The following is an 18,921-nucleotide window of genomic DNA, read 5'->3' as shown; positions in this document are numbered from 1 at the left end:
TTCAAAAGAGTTTAGATTAGAAGTTGAGGTTCATCCTAAATTATTTAGAGTTTGAGTGAGGGAGATGTGAAGAAGAAATGTAAACTCTTGAAATGATTAGAATAGTTCTAAGCAATTGAAAACTTGAAAGCTAGATTGTTGTATTGAAATGACTGGAAAACATAAAGAGGAAGATTGATTAAAACATTGAAATGAAAGAGGTTATTTAGACTTTGGTCCTACTATTAATAGCGAAATTAGGCTTTGGTCCTACTTTTCAAATTTATTAGGCTTTGGTCCTACTTTTGTTTGTTGACTGTGAGTTAATATAGTTGACCTTGGTCAATCAGCTTCAATTTGTTTATATTTTCAAAATGGAAAGAATACCCCTCCATGTGCATGTCACGAGAATAAGTAGATAACCGTTGGAATCCAACTAAAACTCACATGATAAGATTTGCCACGTGTCAAAATCCTCTCTACAATCCAATGGCCCAAAAAATATAGCCATTAGAACTGAAATACTATAAAAGTTCAACCCTTACATTCATTTTCTTCCTGTAAGTCACCCTTTCTTTCTCTTCTTTAGGTACCCCTCTTCTTTCTCCAATCTAATCCAATGGGTGGAGCTCCCATAAGATCTTTTGTGTTAGATGAGGTAGTTTTCAACCTAATCAACTTTTAAACTGTAATGGCATATAAGTAGGACTAAACTCTAATTTTATGAAGTTCAGTAGGTTTAATTCCTAAAAGATGACTTTGTTTTCTGTACCAAAATCGAAGTTTATCCAACTTGTGTTTTTGTCCACAGATATGTCAGTTGTGTGACCAAGAAGGCCACACTACTCCAAATTGTGAGTACCTTTATAAGAGATGCAACATGGACAGGGGGGCAGACATGGTCAAGTGCAGAGGCTTTATGAAATTGTATAGATGTCGTGATCAGTCGGGCAAAGTAATTGAAATGTGGCTTTCATGTGACATGGTTGGGTGTTACAACCACCAGATGCTTTATGGTGTTTCCAACCAACCTATGGTGCCTACTGAGAAGAAGACTACTCTTATACTAGATTGTGATGTGTGTGGTAATGAGTATTGTTGTCTTGAGGCTATAATGTCTGTATCAATGAAAAGGTGATCTAATTGTTCTATTCTAATAAAATGTAAGTTGTAGTAGCATAAAATCCCAAAACCATATCAACCTATCTGCAGAACATAAAAAAGATGATCATAACAAAAGGGGAATAATCATAAATTGGTAGTACAAACAAGGGTTCTTTCTTACATCAAATTTCAAAATGAAATCCCAGTAAACCTGAACCATGAGAAACAGACACAACACTTTGACCTAAACCATGAGAAACAGAAAACAGACACAACACTTCAGCAGACCAACACCAGTAGCTTAAGTACAAACAGACACTTCCTGACTTGACATATGATATACAAAAGTAGCAAAAGATGCAATCCCCTTACAAGTAGCAAAATATACAAATTATACTTGCAAAAGCCACTTACTATTGAGTCTGACTAAGTGGCTCATGAGTTGATATAGTTGTATTCACTGGAGGAGTTGAAGGTGTATTTGGGCCATCACCAAACAACAAATGATGCAATCCCCTTGTTCTCTGGCTAACTGGCTCATGTACTCCTCTGCCTCTTCCATCCCTTCCACCCCTTATGTTTGCTTTTCCTTTTGCTCTGCCTCTGCCTCTTCCTCTTCCTCTCCCTACTCTACCTCCTTCTGGTGATCCTCTTTCAGTTGGTCCTTGATCTTTGCATTCTTCTTGGGTATTGGGGATTCTTGATGTTCTTCTTCTTTGATGGGGGCTTCTTGATCTTCTTTCTTGACCTGGGGGCTTCAGTTGGTCCTTGATGATGTTTGCTTGCTGATTTGGGGATTGATTGGTCCTTGATGTTGTTTTTGGTCCTTGCATTGGGGCTTCTTGATCTTGCTAATCGCTTGTTGTTGCTGACCGGGCTTCGGTTGGTTCTTCTTGTCCGGGGACACCTTTCCTTTTCTTTTTGCCATATATCCCTTCTATCTTTGATCACATGTTATAGAGTTGTGACTGGTTCTCCACACTTTGTGCACTTCCTTTTGTTTTAGGTGGTTCATCATCCCCCTAATTCTTTGTTTTCTTGGCCTTCCTACCTTATTAGCCACTTCAGGAGGTAGTACCAACTCTTCTGGGTCATCCTGTGAATAAAGATAATGGTAGATAATTACTATCCTATACAATCAAGATAGATAACATCATATGCATTACTTACTATTTCTTCCCAATCCTCAATGTTCTCCATTAGATAAAGATAGTTTGCATAAGTTCTCATGAATGCCTCAACACTAAAATATGGACCGCAATACCTATCATAAAATATAGGGTTAAAATATATACAACAGAAATTAATGTACACATAAGTAAATATTTAAAAATGATACAATTTACCTTGACCACTTTTCCCCTCTCTTCTTTCTGATGACAGCAACTGCATGTGCACAAGGAATTCCTGACATTTGCCACTTAATGCATGAACATTCAAACTTCCCAAGATCAACATTATACCTCTTCCCACTTTTGTTGTTGATTACTAAATATTCAGTGTCTGAAACACCCTTAATCTCATACCAATGGTGCCTCAACTCCCTCTTTTTAATCACGAAATACACATTTGGGACTACATCTCCTTCAACTAGCTCCATGGACAACTCTCTTCTCTCATAAACCAAGTTCAACAAGTCTAGGTTGTACCTGTCTATAAAGAGAACCAATGGTTTATCTCTGATTTTGAGTATCTAGTTATTGAAGGACTCACTAAAATTATTAGTCAGTTCATCACACTTTGAGATCCAATCAAAGTGTGCCCTAGCCCAACTACTCCTTGGCTCTCTATCCAACCAATCTAAAGCTTTTGGGTCATTTTTGTTAATGATACCCAATATTCTTGTAAGTTCTTGCTTCTTGTATGCCCTTGCAGCTCCCCAGACTAGATTTTCCCACAGCTTACCACTATAAATCTTTTTAAAGTTCTTGTACATATGTTTGAAGCAATATCTGCATAAAAAAACATGCATAAGCATCTTAAATAAATGTGCATAATTCAGCATGTGTAGAAGCATAACAAAATGTATAGGGTGTACCTGTGATTGGAATCTGGAAAATAGTGAGCTACAGCATGTATCAACCCCTTCTGTCTGTCACTCATGAAGCTAACCTTATCATTATACTTGTCTAGATAAGGCTTCAAGTGGCATAACAATTGCATCCATGTATCCTTGTTCTCCCCTTGACAAACATAGACATCAAGAGGGAATATTCCATTCATGGCATCAAGTCCTATAGTTGTTAAACAACATCCACCATACATACCTTTGAGAAAACAACCATCAAGACCAACTATGGGTCTACATCCATTCAACCACCCATCTATTGATGACTTGAATGCAACAGCAACACCAATGAAAGACTTAGTTCCATCACTCACAAAATGCTTGGCAATGCTACCTGGGTTTCTCTTAAGTATCTGCCTACACAACTCATGGACTAGTTTATAACCTTCTTCATAATTTTCATGTATTGCTTCAAGCATCAGCCATCTACTCTTCCAAGCAGTCCAGTATGATATGCTCACTCTATATTTATTAAACACTTCTTTTACTATATCAGTTGGTTTGAAATTTGGATGATCTCTTATCTTATCTAGAAATACTTTAGCAACCCAAGGTACTTTAGCCTATGTGTTCTTGTTCTTCTCATTAGCTTCACATGTATGTACATCATGCCATTTCCTAAGAATGAAGGTGTGCATGTCTTTTTTGGTTATACTAGCAGATACAGTCCATTTACATGATGGCTATTTACACACTAGAATCACCCTGAACTTGTCATTTCTAACTTGTCTGAAACTAAACCTATGTTTAATTGCCACTGTCACAAAAAACTCCCTGCAAGCATCAACAGTAGGCCAGCTCATCTTGGGCTTCAACTCACATAACCCAAACTTCTCAACTATTGGGTCTGCCACCTTTGCCACCTCCTCTTCCTCATAGATGTTTCTTGATAGCCCCATAACATTGGCCAACACAGAACCTTGTAACTCTTCTTCTAAATTATGTACTTCTTCATCCACCACCATTGGATCTATGTCATTATCTAAGTAATCACTATTTGTTGGACTGTACTCATCATCATCAGATTCACTTTCAACACTGCCATAGCCTGCATCCATCCAACTTCCAAAAACTGGGCCAAAGGTTTTATCATACTTATACTTATCCCCTTCATCATCACTTCCAGCTAGCATTCAACTCATCATTCAAACCACCATTAAACTCACCATTTAGACCATCATTCAACTCACCATTCAAACCATCATTCAACTCAGCATTATTAGATTCATAAACCATATTCTCAGCATTCTCAGCATCATTTAATCCCTCACTAGCATGTTCTAGTTCATCAAGATATTCATGAATATTCTGAGTACAGAAATCCTGATCCATGGGTGGTAACTAAGACTCCACCATATTCTTAGATCCCTCAACATCTTCTGCCACTTCATTATCAGAAATTTCCAACACCAATGGCTCTCCATTAGGACCTAAAAATGGTTTAGTAACCAGTATGTGAAGCCTTGCAGACCTTCTTAAATGTGACTTTTGGGAGTATTTGGGCCTTTTACTTTTGGGAGTATTTGGGCCTTTTGTCCAGTACTAGTAGGGTTAACTGATGTTTTAGAAGGTTGGGGAGTTTTTGTGAATCTTGGGGATCTCCTAACATTCTGACTAATTTGTACACTTTTGTTCTTTGGAGTTGTGGGTACTGGTGAAGGAATATTTTGGGGGGATTTGACTGGAGGAGGAATCTTCTGGGGGACTTGCCTGCTGGAGATATTTTTTTGGAGGACTTAATTGGAAGAGGAATCTTCTGGGGGGACTTGACTGCTGGAGACATTGGTTTGGAGGACTTAACTGGTGGACCATTATTTTTGGAGGACTCAACTGGTAGAGCAATTTTTGTTGGGGACTTAACTGGAGCAGCAGTGGAGGGAATTACAAGAGCTCTAGTGGGTTTTTTACTTGTTGGAATTGGGAAAACAAATATGTGGTATTTTTTGTCTTTCCCAGGTTTAAGCTCATCCCACAGATACATAAGGTCCTTATCCTATGTTATCATACATATATACCCTTGAATGATACTTGCAATCTGAAAACCAACTCCTTCACCAACCAATTTTTGGACATCCCTTTTCAAATCTATCAAACAGAACTCATCCCTATCAACTTTCACATACTTCTGCATACCACCTTTGTAATCATTACTATTAACCTTCCCAGGGATAGTTGTCTCCCAATTTCCACCATAATGTATCACAAATGGCTTCTTACCTAACAAAGGATGAGCCATAGTACTGGACATAACAACAACATACAATTAGAAAAGGGATAGGGACATCAAATATCAAAACAGAGGACCCCAAAACAAACACTTCATGTACTATTCCACATGCATTCAATATCAAACACTTTAAAAAAATATCATAACAAATTAAAAATTGGTTTTTAATCCTAGTGCACAATAAAATATTAGTTTTTAGACTCACAAAAATTTAAAAGATTAGTTTTTAGTCCATCTACATGAAAGAAACATGCAACAGAATCAATCACAGTTCGTGTTAAACCCTAAAATTATTTCCCATAAGATTATGTGGTGTGATTGCGAATGAAAAGAACTAACTAAACAAATTCATGTAAAAAACATCACCAAACAGATTCATGTATGCAAACTCATATTCAACTCATATAAAAATGGGTAAAAATCAAAGCTTTATACTTACAATGCATAACAAAAGGGCTCACGGTCTACAACAATTAAGAAAGGGGAGAAATCTCGAGAGCAAACTCGTCTATCAGGAGAAATAGCTAGTGTAGACCACATCAACACCACTCGAACTAACCACAAAAACTTCCCTCATGTTTTGGAATGAATGTTTTGGTTTTGACAAAAACCCACGATGAGATGTTAGTTTTGAGAGTAAAAAGTTTCGGTTTTGACGAAAATTAGGAGAGCTTAGCATGAGAGAGAAAGAGAGAGAAAGAGAGTTAGGTTTCATACAACGCGATCAAATGGAGAGAGAGAAAAATGGTGGGAATTTTCCCTCCTTGTTCACCAACTCCTCGAGATGTGCGCAACAACAAATTGACGGTCCAATTTTTTAGTTCTCTATTACCACACCCTATATCGACACGTGGGGAAACGAATACGTCATCATAAAAACACGTGACATGCACATGGAGGGGTATTCTGGCCATTTTGAAATAACAAGCAGCTTGACCAGGGTCAACTATATTGACTCACAGTCAAGGAAAAAAGTAGGACGACCAAAGCCTAATAAATTTGAAAAGTAGGACCAAAGTCTAAATAACCCAAATGAAAGCAAGCAAACAAGTTTGAAGATTGAAACAAAGACAAGTAAATAACAAGTTGATTGAAATAAAGAACAAGGAAATAACAAGTTGATTGAAAGGAATTAAAATAACAAGAAAAATAAAAACATAAATTGAAAAACAAGACAAGAATTAAACAAACCAAATAGTTTGGATCCTAAGACAATGGATGAGTTTCTCTTTCCCTTTCTTTTAGCTTATATATCCCTACTTTTACCTTTTACAGATTTGCCCTTCTCCATTACAAATTAGACACCTCACCATTTCACTTTTGCTTTTGCTTTTTGGTTTCTTCATGACCAAGGTAGGTTTAGGGAGAAAGTCTTTATAATTTGAGATAAAGGCCTCCATCTTTGGTCTTATGAATTGACAACTTTGACTGTTGACATTGACCAGTTGACTTTGAATTTTTAGTACTTTTCCACAGTAGCTACTGATCTTCATAATAAGCGTGATTAATGCTCCTTTTGGTGCTAAGACGTAGTTTTTATGATAAGTGGTCTGAAATACTCCTCAATGACCTGAAAAAGGCAGTAAAAGCTATGAGTTGTCTTTTCATTAAGCGTAAGAGGGACTATAATGCAGCAATATACGGGTAATAAAATGCACATTTGAGAGTTGATCACCACCCTCAAATTGCATCTTGCTTGTCCTCAAGCAAGTATGAGAGGAAAAACTAAGATGACAAATAAGTGATTTATTATTAGTTATACTAATCTCATTTTCTAGAGTGTGATTGCATTGACCATATACAACAAGGCCTTAAACCACTAGAAATTTCCTAGTGGATGAGCTTAAAGCCTCATGAGAGTTTTCCAGAAAAGGTACTCACAAATTTCTTCTATTTAGCACAAAGGGTCTTGTTTCCTTATTTAATCTCAGAAGTTCATACATCTCATTAGCAGGGAATAAGGATAAGCTCCTTTGAATTTAGAATAACATATATATATATATATATATATTTTAGATATAAATTATATATATATATAGTAATTTAATCATCTAAAAATAAATGAGCAAAACATGAGTAATAAAATGTAAAAGCAGAGTCGTTTCTGAGGCTTTTAGAGAGCTTCCTTAAGGTCGATTCTCACAGGAGTGTGTTGCAATCACAACTCTCTAATAGATTCACTCAAGGTTCGTTCTCTCAAGTGCAGCGAGCACTTATATTCCTTGCATACTCAAATAACGTCCAAAGAAATCGGGGTCGATTAATCACGCTTTCCACTTACTATCACACCATCCTATTCCTAATCAAGCTAGAGGTCTTTTATTAGGAGTTATGGGGATAGGGTGATGGTTTAGAAAGAAAAAGGAAGGGAAAAACAAAATCTGATAAGTAAAAAAACTGGGTTTTCGAGATACGTGTAACCAAAGAAGAACCTCGTTTTGTTCTTTTGCTTCCGAATTGTGATACATTCTTTTAGCCCTTTGGCTTTGTGACTCCATATGATTTTGAATTTTAGGAGTTCTAACTTTGCTTTTGATTCTTTTTATTTATGATATCGTCTCCTTTTGATTTTGAACTTTTGGGAGATTCGATTTTTGACTCCTTCGAATTTTGTGGAGTTTTGGTTTTGGATAGGTCTTTCTTTTCTTTTCTTTTTGAAGCAAATAACTGTTTTGTTTTTGTACAAGGTATTCTCTTCTCTTTTTCTGATATCCATCCAGTTCTCAACTTATCAGCTGGGTAAGCTTTTTATTGTGTGTTGTAACGGGTTAGGAATTTTTGGTGAATAATAAAAAAGCTTTTAGAAAGGGTGAAGGCTCAAGATGGTTAACTAGAAGAAAACTACCTTTTTGGGTTTTTAACGTTTATTTGGCTATATCGATCCAAAAAGGGCCTAAATTCTCTCATAGGATATGGCGTGGTGATCAAGCAAGTGGACGTGTGGTTTTTCTATCTGGGCATCCTTTGTGTAGGAATCGTTATTTCAGAATGAATATTTCTACAAACCGTGAAAACCACGCGCAGCGGAATTAATGGTTCTCACGATTTTGGATTGGAAAACATACCTGTAAATCCGGTTGAGATAACTCTGAGAATCCAATAGCTATGAAATCCAAAATCAACCTCTTGATCTTTTGTTGTATTCCTTTCAATAGATTGGATGTTGTGTGGGCAACGATCTACCAACCCCTTTCTTTCTCACTAAGCTAGAACCGATTTTTCTATCTTTTCTTGCCTCTCTTTTCAATCAAGATGAATAGTAAATTTCGGCCAAGAAGAAAGGTTTCTATTTATAGGCTACAACAAGGACCATGAGGAGAAATTAGGGTTGGGCCTCCTGACGGGCTTGGGCTTCCCATGTTCGCCCAGAACACACGGCCCAAGTCCGTCAACAAATGGCTTATTCCACTAAAGGCCATTGTTGCACTACCGCCCTAATCCCAAATTACGTGTCAGCATTTATGGGCTCCATATTATATGCTCGTTGATCTCCCTGTGTTTAAGATATCGAATGCCCGTTGATTAAGTCAAGTTAATGACAACTACATTAATCAACTTCTCATGTCCTTGAGTAGTACCACTCAACCTCATTGTCATGTCGGATCAAATCTACCTGCAGGGTTTACATGATAATCTTTATGAGCTCCTCAAGGGGACATCATCAGCCCGACTTCTTGCGGGACACGGATTTCTTCTATAATCAACAACACACCTTACAAACAATGTCATTACCCAATCCATTGAGTTTGTTGATTCACAAATGAATATCACTCATTGATGATTTAAAACAATGTACAATGCACGTAAGTGCCCGTTATTATATCCGGATTAAGAGGACAAACATCCATAATAACAGAGGCGTTTGCTATCTTATATAGTTAATATAAAGAGAAACAACCTCACTTGGTCATGTTCAATACACATAAAGTGTACTAGTGTAATCCTATAGTCAAGATAGACTAATACCATATTATACTACAACCGTACCAATGGATTAGATAACAACATAAAGTACTAATGATATGATCTTCTGTGTGTCCACACCATATTATCTACAACATAAAGTATTATACACATGCATATAACTAATATGCATAACATTTGCCCATATGATTCTCATTCAAAATATAAAGAATTAGAGTTAATACAAAAGTATTACTTTTAGTATATAACCCTATCACTTTGTATCATCACTCAATGATCATTCAGATGTGGCTTTTAGCTAGATTCTCACAGGATATGAAACTTAATTGTTCTAACCTTGGCTTCGGAAACTCACTGCTATATACAAACAAATACTTATGCATGTCATTCATGAAAAGATGCAGAAACTATTGTATGTATATTAGTATAAGTACGAAGAACAAGTCCTTACTATTTTGCTATAATGAGACTTCTAAACTTTTTATTCATCATAGAAAAAGAAAACAAGACTTTTTAATACTAAACGAAAAAATATGTTTGGTCTTTTTCAAAAAAAATTTAGAAAGGAAGAAATATACTATTATATATACTATATAGAAAATGTCTAGTTTTTGCAAAATGTTACTATACACATAGAATTATGCTTGTCCTCAAGGTATGAACAGATAAGGAAAGAGATTACCATAGAAACATGAGCAAAAATGGTGATACACCTGTATTATGTTATTCATAATGAAAAAACGCCACCCCCAAATAAGTTTGGGGCATGGGTTGTTTGATTTAGAACCAGAAATGCATGGTTTTATTATACTATGGATATTTATTATACTATAAAATCTTTTTGGTTTTTTTGTATTTTTGAAAACATATATGAAATGCAGAAAATCTAACATGCATGCATGATTATGATTAGACTACGATTGAAGAAATAAAAAGTATGTAAACAACTATCTATCCGCACATATATGTGTGTGTGTGTGTGTGTGTGTGTGTGTGTGTGTGTGTATTTTTATTTTTTATTTTTTATTTTTTATTTTTTATTATTATTTTTTTAAGTAATTGTTTTTCTCAATCTAAAGGTATCTCTAACCATATAGAGGTTTTGACAAGAAGATAAAATTATACGTTGATCCGGTATCATTTTGGTTACTCCGGGGCGTATAATTTTCATTTTTATATCCTCTAGTTTTGAAAACTATGGAGAGATGTTTTAACATACTCGTAATCAAAAGCCGCGATTTTTAATGCTAGTTTTTGAAAACAAACCATAACTGGTAATCGCAAGCAACTTTCGTGTCAGCTCTTTATTGAACCAAATCCAGTCAGACTGTGGCTTCAGTTATGTGTGTTGGGGGGTTTACTGTGCAAAACATAATGGAAGAGTTTAGCTGATTGGACACTAGTGGGTGGTGGAGGAACTAGGTCTCTTTGGTGGATTTTGGTAGTTTTGGTTAAAATGGGATTGGAACTAATGCTTTGTTCTGATTGTTGTAGGTACCTTGCCTGAATGTATTTGATGGTTGACGTGATGATATGTTGGTGAGTGGTGTTAACACTTTTAAGTAACTTATGAAATTAGATTTTCTCTACCTAATACGTGCTAAAACTCAATTTTTCCTTATGAGTTTTTGTCGGTATGTTTAGAATAAGGGTTTCGTTCCAACCTTAAGACAAGAATGATATCACAACTGAAATCTAGTACCTTAAAGAACTAAGTGAGAAGGATTTTTGTTTTGGTATTTTGAAGATTTCTTTTTCCTAACAATTACTTACTACACAAGTTATCTAAAATTTGCAAGTTGTTTCTTAAATAAATAGAGAGAGAAAGATAAGGAGAGGATTAACCTACTCATGCAAGATCAGTTACAAACTTTTAGAGCACCTTATCACTACATCTCTAATCCGTCTCGAGCTCATAGACAAACCCGAAACGGCATCGAGTATCGATCCCTAGTAAGATGTACTCATATCTGAGTTCATCTTGCTAGCATGAGGGGTTGAATTGACATTCCATCTCTGGAATATCATTTCAACTCCTAGTTCAATTATACACCAGCTGGGCAAACTAGCAAGCTGACGGCTACCATAGGATCTCGCACGAGACTTTACCTAGTGTTAATTGGGTCTCGCACGAGACTGATCTGGAGTATTAGCACTCCAAACTTGATCAGACTCAGTCATTTTGGGACCGGATGTACAACAAAACCTATTTTCCTAAGTAGTGATTATGGACTACTAAAACGTGCACTGATCCTCACATGAGCATCATTAACCATCCCCTTGGGAGGGTTTTAGCTCATGATTCTAGGAAAGAGATGCAAAGATATGTTGGATGTATGCTGAATTCAAGAAGAAGAAGAATGCAAGAGATGAATTTTTAAGCTACAAAGGAAGAAATTTTATTTATAAAACTATCTTAGCTTCCATTAACACTATTACACTTAACTTAGAAAAATGACATACATGAACATGGAATGAATGGAATGTGTCAAAAATGAAATACAAATCAGCCCATTTCAAGCTTTCTCTCCTTTCATCCACGTGAACCAACTCCCACCATTAATAACATTAACTTCTATCTTATCTCCAAATCAAAACAAATTGACACCTTTGATTTTTTTTTACATTATTAGCACCTAAATCTAGTCAACTTCATTAATGTCATGCAAGGTGTCAATTTGTGCCAATTATTTACACATTTTGTCTTGACTTGCATGATGACTTATCCAATCTTGTGGGCCTGCATAGTGGGTCCATGTGCTGTGTCCAGTGGTGGGCCGGTCTTTTTGCATTTTTACAACTTCCTGCCTTTGCGTAGAGTTCGTCGCACTGATCGTCTGAGCAGCCCACTCACCGAAATTGGAGTCCCGGTTCAAAAGATATGAGCTTCAAATGTAAGATGCTTATGTGAACATAATCCCTTTATGACTTGGAATCGTCTTGTTGGAGTTTCTGGGATTTAGGCGGGTTTTGTTGAGCTTTGCATGAGCTAACTCGGAAAGCTTTACGTAGACACACTATTCCGTGCTTAAATACTGGCTTTATCCTCATTTTTACATTGGTTGTGCAAACCTACAAAAGCACAAAAATACGATTATTTCATGATTATTAAGCACATAATTAACTGAAATGTTACGTCTCTACGGGGTTTTATAATACAGTTTTGGGTGCTTATCAGTGAGCAAGGGACAATTGGTATCTATATGGTTTAAGCTGAGACAGAAGTTGCATGGTGATATGTGCGACTCTTAGTAACACATAATTGATCCTCAAACCGCCCTTAGAAGAATGGAGATTGCGTACTTCTAAGGGTTGGTCTAGGTGGAATTCATTGTTGGTTTTGTTTTTGAAAAATCACATAACTATTGATGCATCAAGAAGCTTTCATAATGAGAATGGAGAAAAATAACTATTTTGAAAAATAAATGTAAAAGAAAGAAAAAGAAAATTGTATACTCGCTCTATAGGATCACATTTACTCAAACGACGAGTAAAAAGTGTTTTTCAAAGAATATGTGAGATATACGTGGATTTAGGTTCCGACACTTACAACCACACACTCCAATTGGAGTGGTCCGGTTACTTTAATGATGACCTCCTATGGAATGCATCGAGAAAACATAACACAAATCTTTTATAGTAAGATATTCAAGACTATATGTGGGTCGTTTTAAGTCAGATTCCCCAAGACTATACATGAGATATGTTGTTAACTATATACTAATAATCTAAATAGTTGGGGATCTTTATAGAAAAACATATGAAAGCATACACCCCCAAATAAAATGAAATGATATAGTTGGAGTGTAAGATGCAGAATGATAAGAGAATGTTTGAATAACCCATCATGGAACTTATGCAATAACCTATCATAGTTGAATTGTCTAAAAGAGTGAGAGGTTGGTAGTATATGTCCTTCATGTGGCTCAAATGATGGGGAATAGGACATACCATGTTTCTTAACTACTGAAATGATGGACTCTTGTGTTTGTATATTGGGCAAAGTCTTTTTATTGGGAATGGTTAGAAAATTATGAATGATCTCAAAGGTAATTGGCTTAAGTGCGAATTTGAGATTTCCTTGAAATGGTTTCGTGGTGCAGTCCTCAGAGATTGGTGGATTTTTAATGAATGGAGGTTGGATTTTAAGAGGTGTTAAAATGGGATGGTGATGGTTGGTTGGTGGTTCTTCACATGGTCTCGAGGACTCAGAGAATTCTTCATCTAGTTTTGGCTTTTCCACCAGATTGTGGTTCATATCTGCAATATTAAGGATGTCACAAATTTGTTCCAACGATAAGTCTTTAATGGCCAAACTAAATTGAAATCCACTTTCCACCATAGATTATATTCCCTCTTTTCCAAGCACTTCATTTTCTTTATCTTCTCTGCTTAGATCTTCATAAAATTTCTCACTGCCATTTTCCAAATGTGTCGAGTCCAATACATGCTCTTGAATTTCTTCTGCCAGAGTTTTCTCATTTAGGGGTGATGATGCATTAGGGCATGTGAGAGAAACTGTGACTTCAAGCATATAGTCATTGTCATGATAGCTGGAATTCTCACGATAGTTGTAAGACCCCTATTTTATTTTTACATTATTTTCGTAACAATATTTAGTATGCCTGTATTTTATTTTATTTTCTAGTCAACGTGCTAGTATGTGGGTTTGACTTTTGATAGAAAGATAAAGGAGGGAATACCAAATAGTAATTTCGAATAATGTTAATATAGGAAACTAGTATTTGGATTTTGAATGTTGGGATTAGATTATCTTTAATTTTCAGAAAGTTTTAAATAAGAAGGAAACAAGATATTAACATAAGGAACTTAATAGGTATAGTACTTTTAATAGAAAATAAGATTTCCATAGTTAGGAATAAGGATATTTAGTAAAATTGGAAGTTAAGCAAAATATATGGTGTCTCCGGAGAAAATAGTTTTTCTAAAACAAAAACACAAACAGCACACTCAAGCAAAAACGAAGAAGAACGACGGATTTTTGCTAGTTAGCTGGGATTGGTTCTCGCGTAGTCTTCCTCGATATTTCTTTTTCACGATAACAGAGAGGTGAGTAGTTTAGTTTCATTTTTCTCGTCTATACACAGAGATGACTTTACTCTAGTACCATGTTTACTATATGTTTCCGTTCATTTTCATTTTCTGCTCATTTCTTTTCAGCAATGATTCTTCTCGTTAATGTTAAAACTCGTTAGAATTATAGAACTGTCGAAACCCTTAGGTGGTTGTAAATGGAGGCGCGAGCCCCAAACCTCCTCCCTTGTAAATGTTCAAATGTTAATACTGTGATATGATAAGTACCCAAAATTGTGTTTTAAACCCCGCAGAGACATTACATTTGGGTCAATTATGTGTTTAATAAATGTAAATTAATTGTATTTTCATATTTTCACAGGTTTCAACAGTCAACGATAAAATACACCTGAGAACCTGCGTTTTAACATGAAATCTGACCCGAATAAAGCTTGGACTTGAAATCTTGATGTCGGCTCATTTAAAGCTCAATCTGCCCACAAAGCTCATGGACTCGAGAGAACCATGAAACAAGTTGAAGAATCAAACTTGAGTTCTGAGCTAGCCAAAGGAGTCATGTTTGGGTCAAGACTTGGTCAATGACTTATAGTGATCAAAAATCGAGGAGAAAGTTCAAATGGTGACATCTTCCGTCTCTAACTCCGATTGAAGCATATGACTGTCAAAATGATCAGTATGAGAAAACTCTACACAACGGTATATTGCTTTTACAAAATGGTATGGTTTGAAATCAGAGATAAAGCCAAAACGCGTCACTATTCATCGAAGGCAGCGTAGATATTTTAGATTTTTTATTATTTAACTTTTTGTAAAGTCAAAAGATGAATAGTTCCAAATAGTGTCAAATAATGTTGAATAGTGTCAAATAGTGATTACTATTCCTTAAAGTCAAAAAGTTGAATAGTGATAAAATCTCAGTCATTGGATCAGATTTCTGAGATTCGATCACGACCGTCCATTCAACTAAAAATAGAAGGGTCTAGTTTTAGTTTTTCGGATGGAATGGTTAGCATTCCATCAGTAGGAGTAGAGTAGTTTACTGCTTTCCTAGTGTAATGAAGAATTTAATTTCCAGTTTTTAATTAAAATGTTTTTAATTCAGTTTTATTTTCCGTTAATTAGAATAAAACTGAATTAAAAATATTTTAATTAAAAACTAGAAATTAAATTCTTCATTACACTAGGAAAGCAGTAAACTGCTCTACTCCTACTGATGGAATGCTAACCATTCCATCCGAAAAACTAAAACTAGACCATTCTATTTATAGTTGAATGGACGGTCGTGATCGAATCTCAAAAATCTGATCCAACAACTGAGATTTTATCACTATTCAACTTTTTGACTTTAAGGATTAGTAATCACTATTTGACACTATTCAACATTATTTGACACTATTTAGAACTATTCATCTTTTGACTTTACAAAAAGTTAAATAATAAAAAATCTAAAATATCTACGTCGTCTTCGATGAATACTTGGCTTTATCTCTGATTTCAAACCATACGCCCATTTTGTAAAAGCAATATACCGTTGTGTAGAGTTTTTCTGATCATTTTGACAGTCATATGCTTCAATCGGAGTTAGGAGATGGAAGATGTCACCATTTGAACTTTTCTCCGATTTTTGGTTACAAGTTAGTTTGACCAAGTCTTGACCCAAACATGACTCCTTTGGCTAGCTCAGAACTCAAGTTTGGATTCTTCAATTTGTTTCATGGTTCTCTCGAGTCTATGAGCTTTTCGGGCAGATTGGAGCTTTAAAATGAGCCGATACATCAAGATTTCAAGTCCAAGCTTTATTCGCCTCTATTTCATGTTAAAACGCAGGTTCTCAGGTGTGTATTTTATCGTTGATCGTTGAAACCTCGTGGAAAACATGAAAATACAATTAATTTACATTTATTAAACACATAATTGACCCAAATGTAATGTCTCAAGGGGTTTAAAACACAATTTTGGGTACTTATCAACCACCCTTAAAACAAAGACTTTGCTTGTCCTCAAGCAAAGAAGAGATACTAAAACAGATAAGTGGCCCAAAATGTGTAGTCCTAAGCTAATTCTCATTTCGCAGAGTGCGATTGCATTGACCATATGCAACAAGGCCTTAAACCACTAGGAATTCCCTAATGGACGAGTTTTAGCCTCGTGAGAGTTTTCCAGAGAAGATACCCACAAACTTCACCTATACTACAACGACTTCGTAACAAAGGTTTGTTCCCTAAATTAGATATCAGATATCTATACGTCTCACTAGCGGGGAACACAGATTAATTCCTTTGAAACCTACATTAATAAATGTACAATAATCAAAACATCTACATATGAATATGTATGCAGTGAACTTTACAATGAAATGTACAAGCAGGGCCGTTTCTGGATCCTTTGGAGAGCGTCCTTAAGTAGGTTCTCACAGGTATGTGTCGAAACACAAATTCTCTCATATTTTTCACTCAAGTTTTGCTTACTCCAGTGTGTAGTGGGCACACGTTTCCTCACATTCTCAATGACGTCCAAGGAAGCCGAGGTCGATCAATCACGTCTACCACTTACTATCACACTAACCTATCCTAATTGAGCTAGATGACTTTTATTAGGTATTATGGGGCTTAGGAAGTGGTTTAGAAGGAATGCATGGGATAACAAAACAATGAGTTAGAGAAAATATGGTCTTCAAATAATTACTGGAGAAAACCTAGTGTTCTTTTGTTTCAAAATTATTCCATACTTCGCCCTTTTTGGCTTTTCTACTCCATTTGATTTTATTTTTGGAGTGTAGAACATTTTTTTTTTCATGGAATTTACCTTTTTCTTGGTTTTGACACAGCTAACTGGATTTATCAATCGGCGCCAACTGATAGAACGAATTTTCGTATTTGTATAGGTCTTTCTCTTCTCTTTTATGCTCTTTATCATATTTCTCAAACTCATCATATATGGATATGGGTAAGGAAATAATGGTTGAAAAATGAAATGGATAATATAAAGGCTCAACGGGGAAAACTAGGGAAAATATAGTTTTTTGGGTTTGTATATATTTTTTTATTTGGCTATATCGGTCCAAAGAATGCCTAAATTCTCGCCTAGGATATGGTATAGTGATCAAGCAAGTGGACGTGTGATTTTTTCTACCGGAATTGCTTCATCCTTGGGTCATTACTCAAATACACTTATGTTGAGCTTTTTGGCTAGATTCTCACTTTGGATTTGGAATTTAAGTATTCTAACCATTGGTCCCAAAAATTACTGCTATGTATAAATCATTGACACTCATTGCATGAATATTCATGAAAAGATATAAAAACTATTGCGTACGTATTAACATAAGTTTCTAAGAACCAATCCTAATTCTAATGCTAATGTGAGATTTCTAGACAATTTTCATCATATAAAAGGAAACAAGACCTTTATTACTAAATAAGACTAACTAATTTTTTAATTTTAATTTTTTGATTTTTTTTAGAAAGAAAGAAAAATGAATAACTTGAAAGTGCCTAATTTTTGCAAAATGTTTATCTCCCACCCCCAAACAGATGGATGCTTTGTCCTCAAAGTATCAAAAGAGACAGGGAAAGAAATTACCTGAGAAACGTGAGCAAAAATTCGGCTGAATCTCTATAACAAAAATTACATAATGCATGCAATAAGAAAATTGAAAATAGCACACCAATCAAGAAAAACAATCAAAATACACACACATATATAGACATAATAATTTAGGTCGTTTATAGTCAGATTCCTAAGACTTTTATCAAATATAAGGGTTTGTAGAAACCCTTGGCATTCACACCCAGATGGTGGAATGATTTAGTAAATACAGATTATTCGCTAATATGTTGAACAAATAAACTCGCGTCGTTGATAAACATTACCTTGCCACCCATCAGGTACTAAATTGAAATACACGAGTTATTTGGATGAAGGAACCGACGCTTACAACTATCTCTCCAAATAGAAGAGTGCAGTTACCTTATTATGACATTACTTGAATGTAACAGAAAATGAGTCGTTTAAAGTTAGATACTCAAGACTTTATGTTGGGTCTTTTTAAGTCAGATTCCCGAGACTAGGTATGTGGGGTCTTTTTATGTCAGATTCCCCTACACTATGCACACCCCCAAACAGGATGAAACCGGGGTGAAATGTTTCTCGATCAACTATAAGGGAATAGTTGAAAGATTTGGAGGTTTAGCGAGTACCCCCAAAAAAATAATAAATAAAAAATAAAAATAAAAATACCAATGCAAATGACTGTTTTACAGTCATTTTGATATTAGATTTTTTTACTACGTTAGAGATTTGACTCTCTAATTTGATGCGAAAGCGAACTCAAAGTTCCTTACTCACGATCTTCATTTCGTAAAGTTGGAATAAGGATTCGAACAAACCTAAAGTCTAGGACAACTACAAATTGGTTGTTACTCTTAGGGAACTAGTGAGTAAGTTTACTACTACTGCTAGGTTTCTTTCCTATACAAACATTAAAGAAAAAACATTAAGATTTGAAATCATGCAATTAATACAAAATTCAATTTACTAAAGAAAAGGTGGAGAGCTAATCCTC

The 18,921-nt window shown here is 35.4% G+C and overlaps 1 protein-coding gene across 1 annotated transcript; it reads right to left on the bottom strand.

Moving 5' to 3' along the window:
• Positions 1-1,176: 1,176 nt before the first annotated feature.
• On the bottom strand, positions 1,177-4,483 carry LOC147499042 (uncharacterized). The gene is made up of 9 exons (XM_086563406.1): positions 4,318-4,483; positions 3,856-4,199; positions 3,122-3,504; positions 2,823-3,035; positions 2,430-2,732; positions 2,254-2,347; positions 2,135-2,179; positions 1,265-1,327; positions 1,177-1,185 (listed from the first exon to the last, which is right to left on the bottom strand). The coding sequence occupies exons 1-9, from the start codon at positions 4,481-4,483 to the stop codon at positions 1,177-1,179; spliced, it is 1,620 nt and encodes a 539-aa protein (XP_086419532.1).
• Between the last annotated feature and the right edge of the window lie 14,438 nt (positions 4,484-18,921).

This window comes from Coptis chinensis, chromosome 5 (assembly GCF_015680905.1).
Source record: "Coptis chinensis isolate HL-2020 chromosome 5, ASM1568090v1, whole genome shotgun sequence".
Classification (NCBI taxonomy): Eukaryota; Viridiplantae; Streptophyta; class Magnoliopsida; order Ranunculales; family Ranunculaceae; genus Coptis; species Coptis chinensis.
This window is presented reverse-complemented; position numbering and strand designations above follow the sequence as displayed.

What these genes read in the sequence shown, in the direction of transcription:
- LOC147499042 (XM_086563406.1), bottom strand. Translation starts at nt 4,483, where the DNA reads ATGGATCAGGATTTCTGTACTCAGAATATTCATGAATATCTTGATGAA. An exon ending in TTGAGGATTGGGAAGAAATA is followed by an intron (nt 2,180 to 2,253) that starts GTAAGTAATGCA and finishes CTTTATTCACAG; the next exon opens with GATGACCCAGAAGAGTTGGT. An exon ending in CTCCTGAAGTGGCTAATAAG is followed by an intron (nt 1,328 to 2,134) that starts GTAGGAAGGCCA and finishes CTCATGGTTTAG; the next exon opens with GTCAAAGTGTTGTGTCTGTT.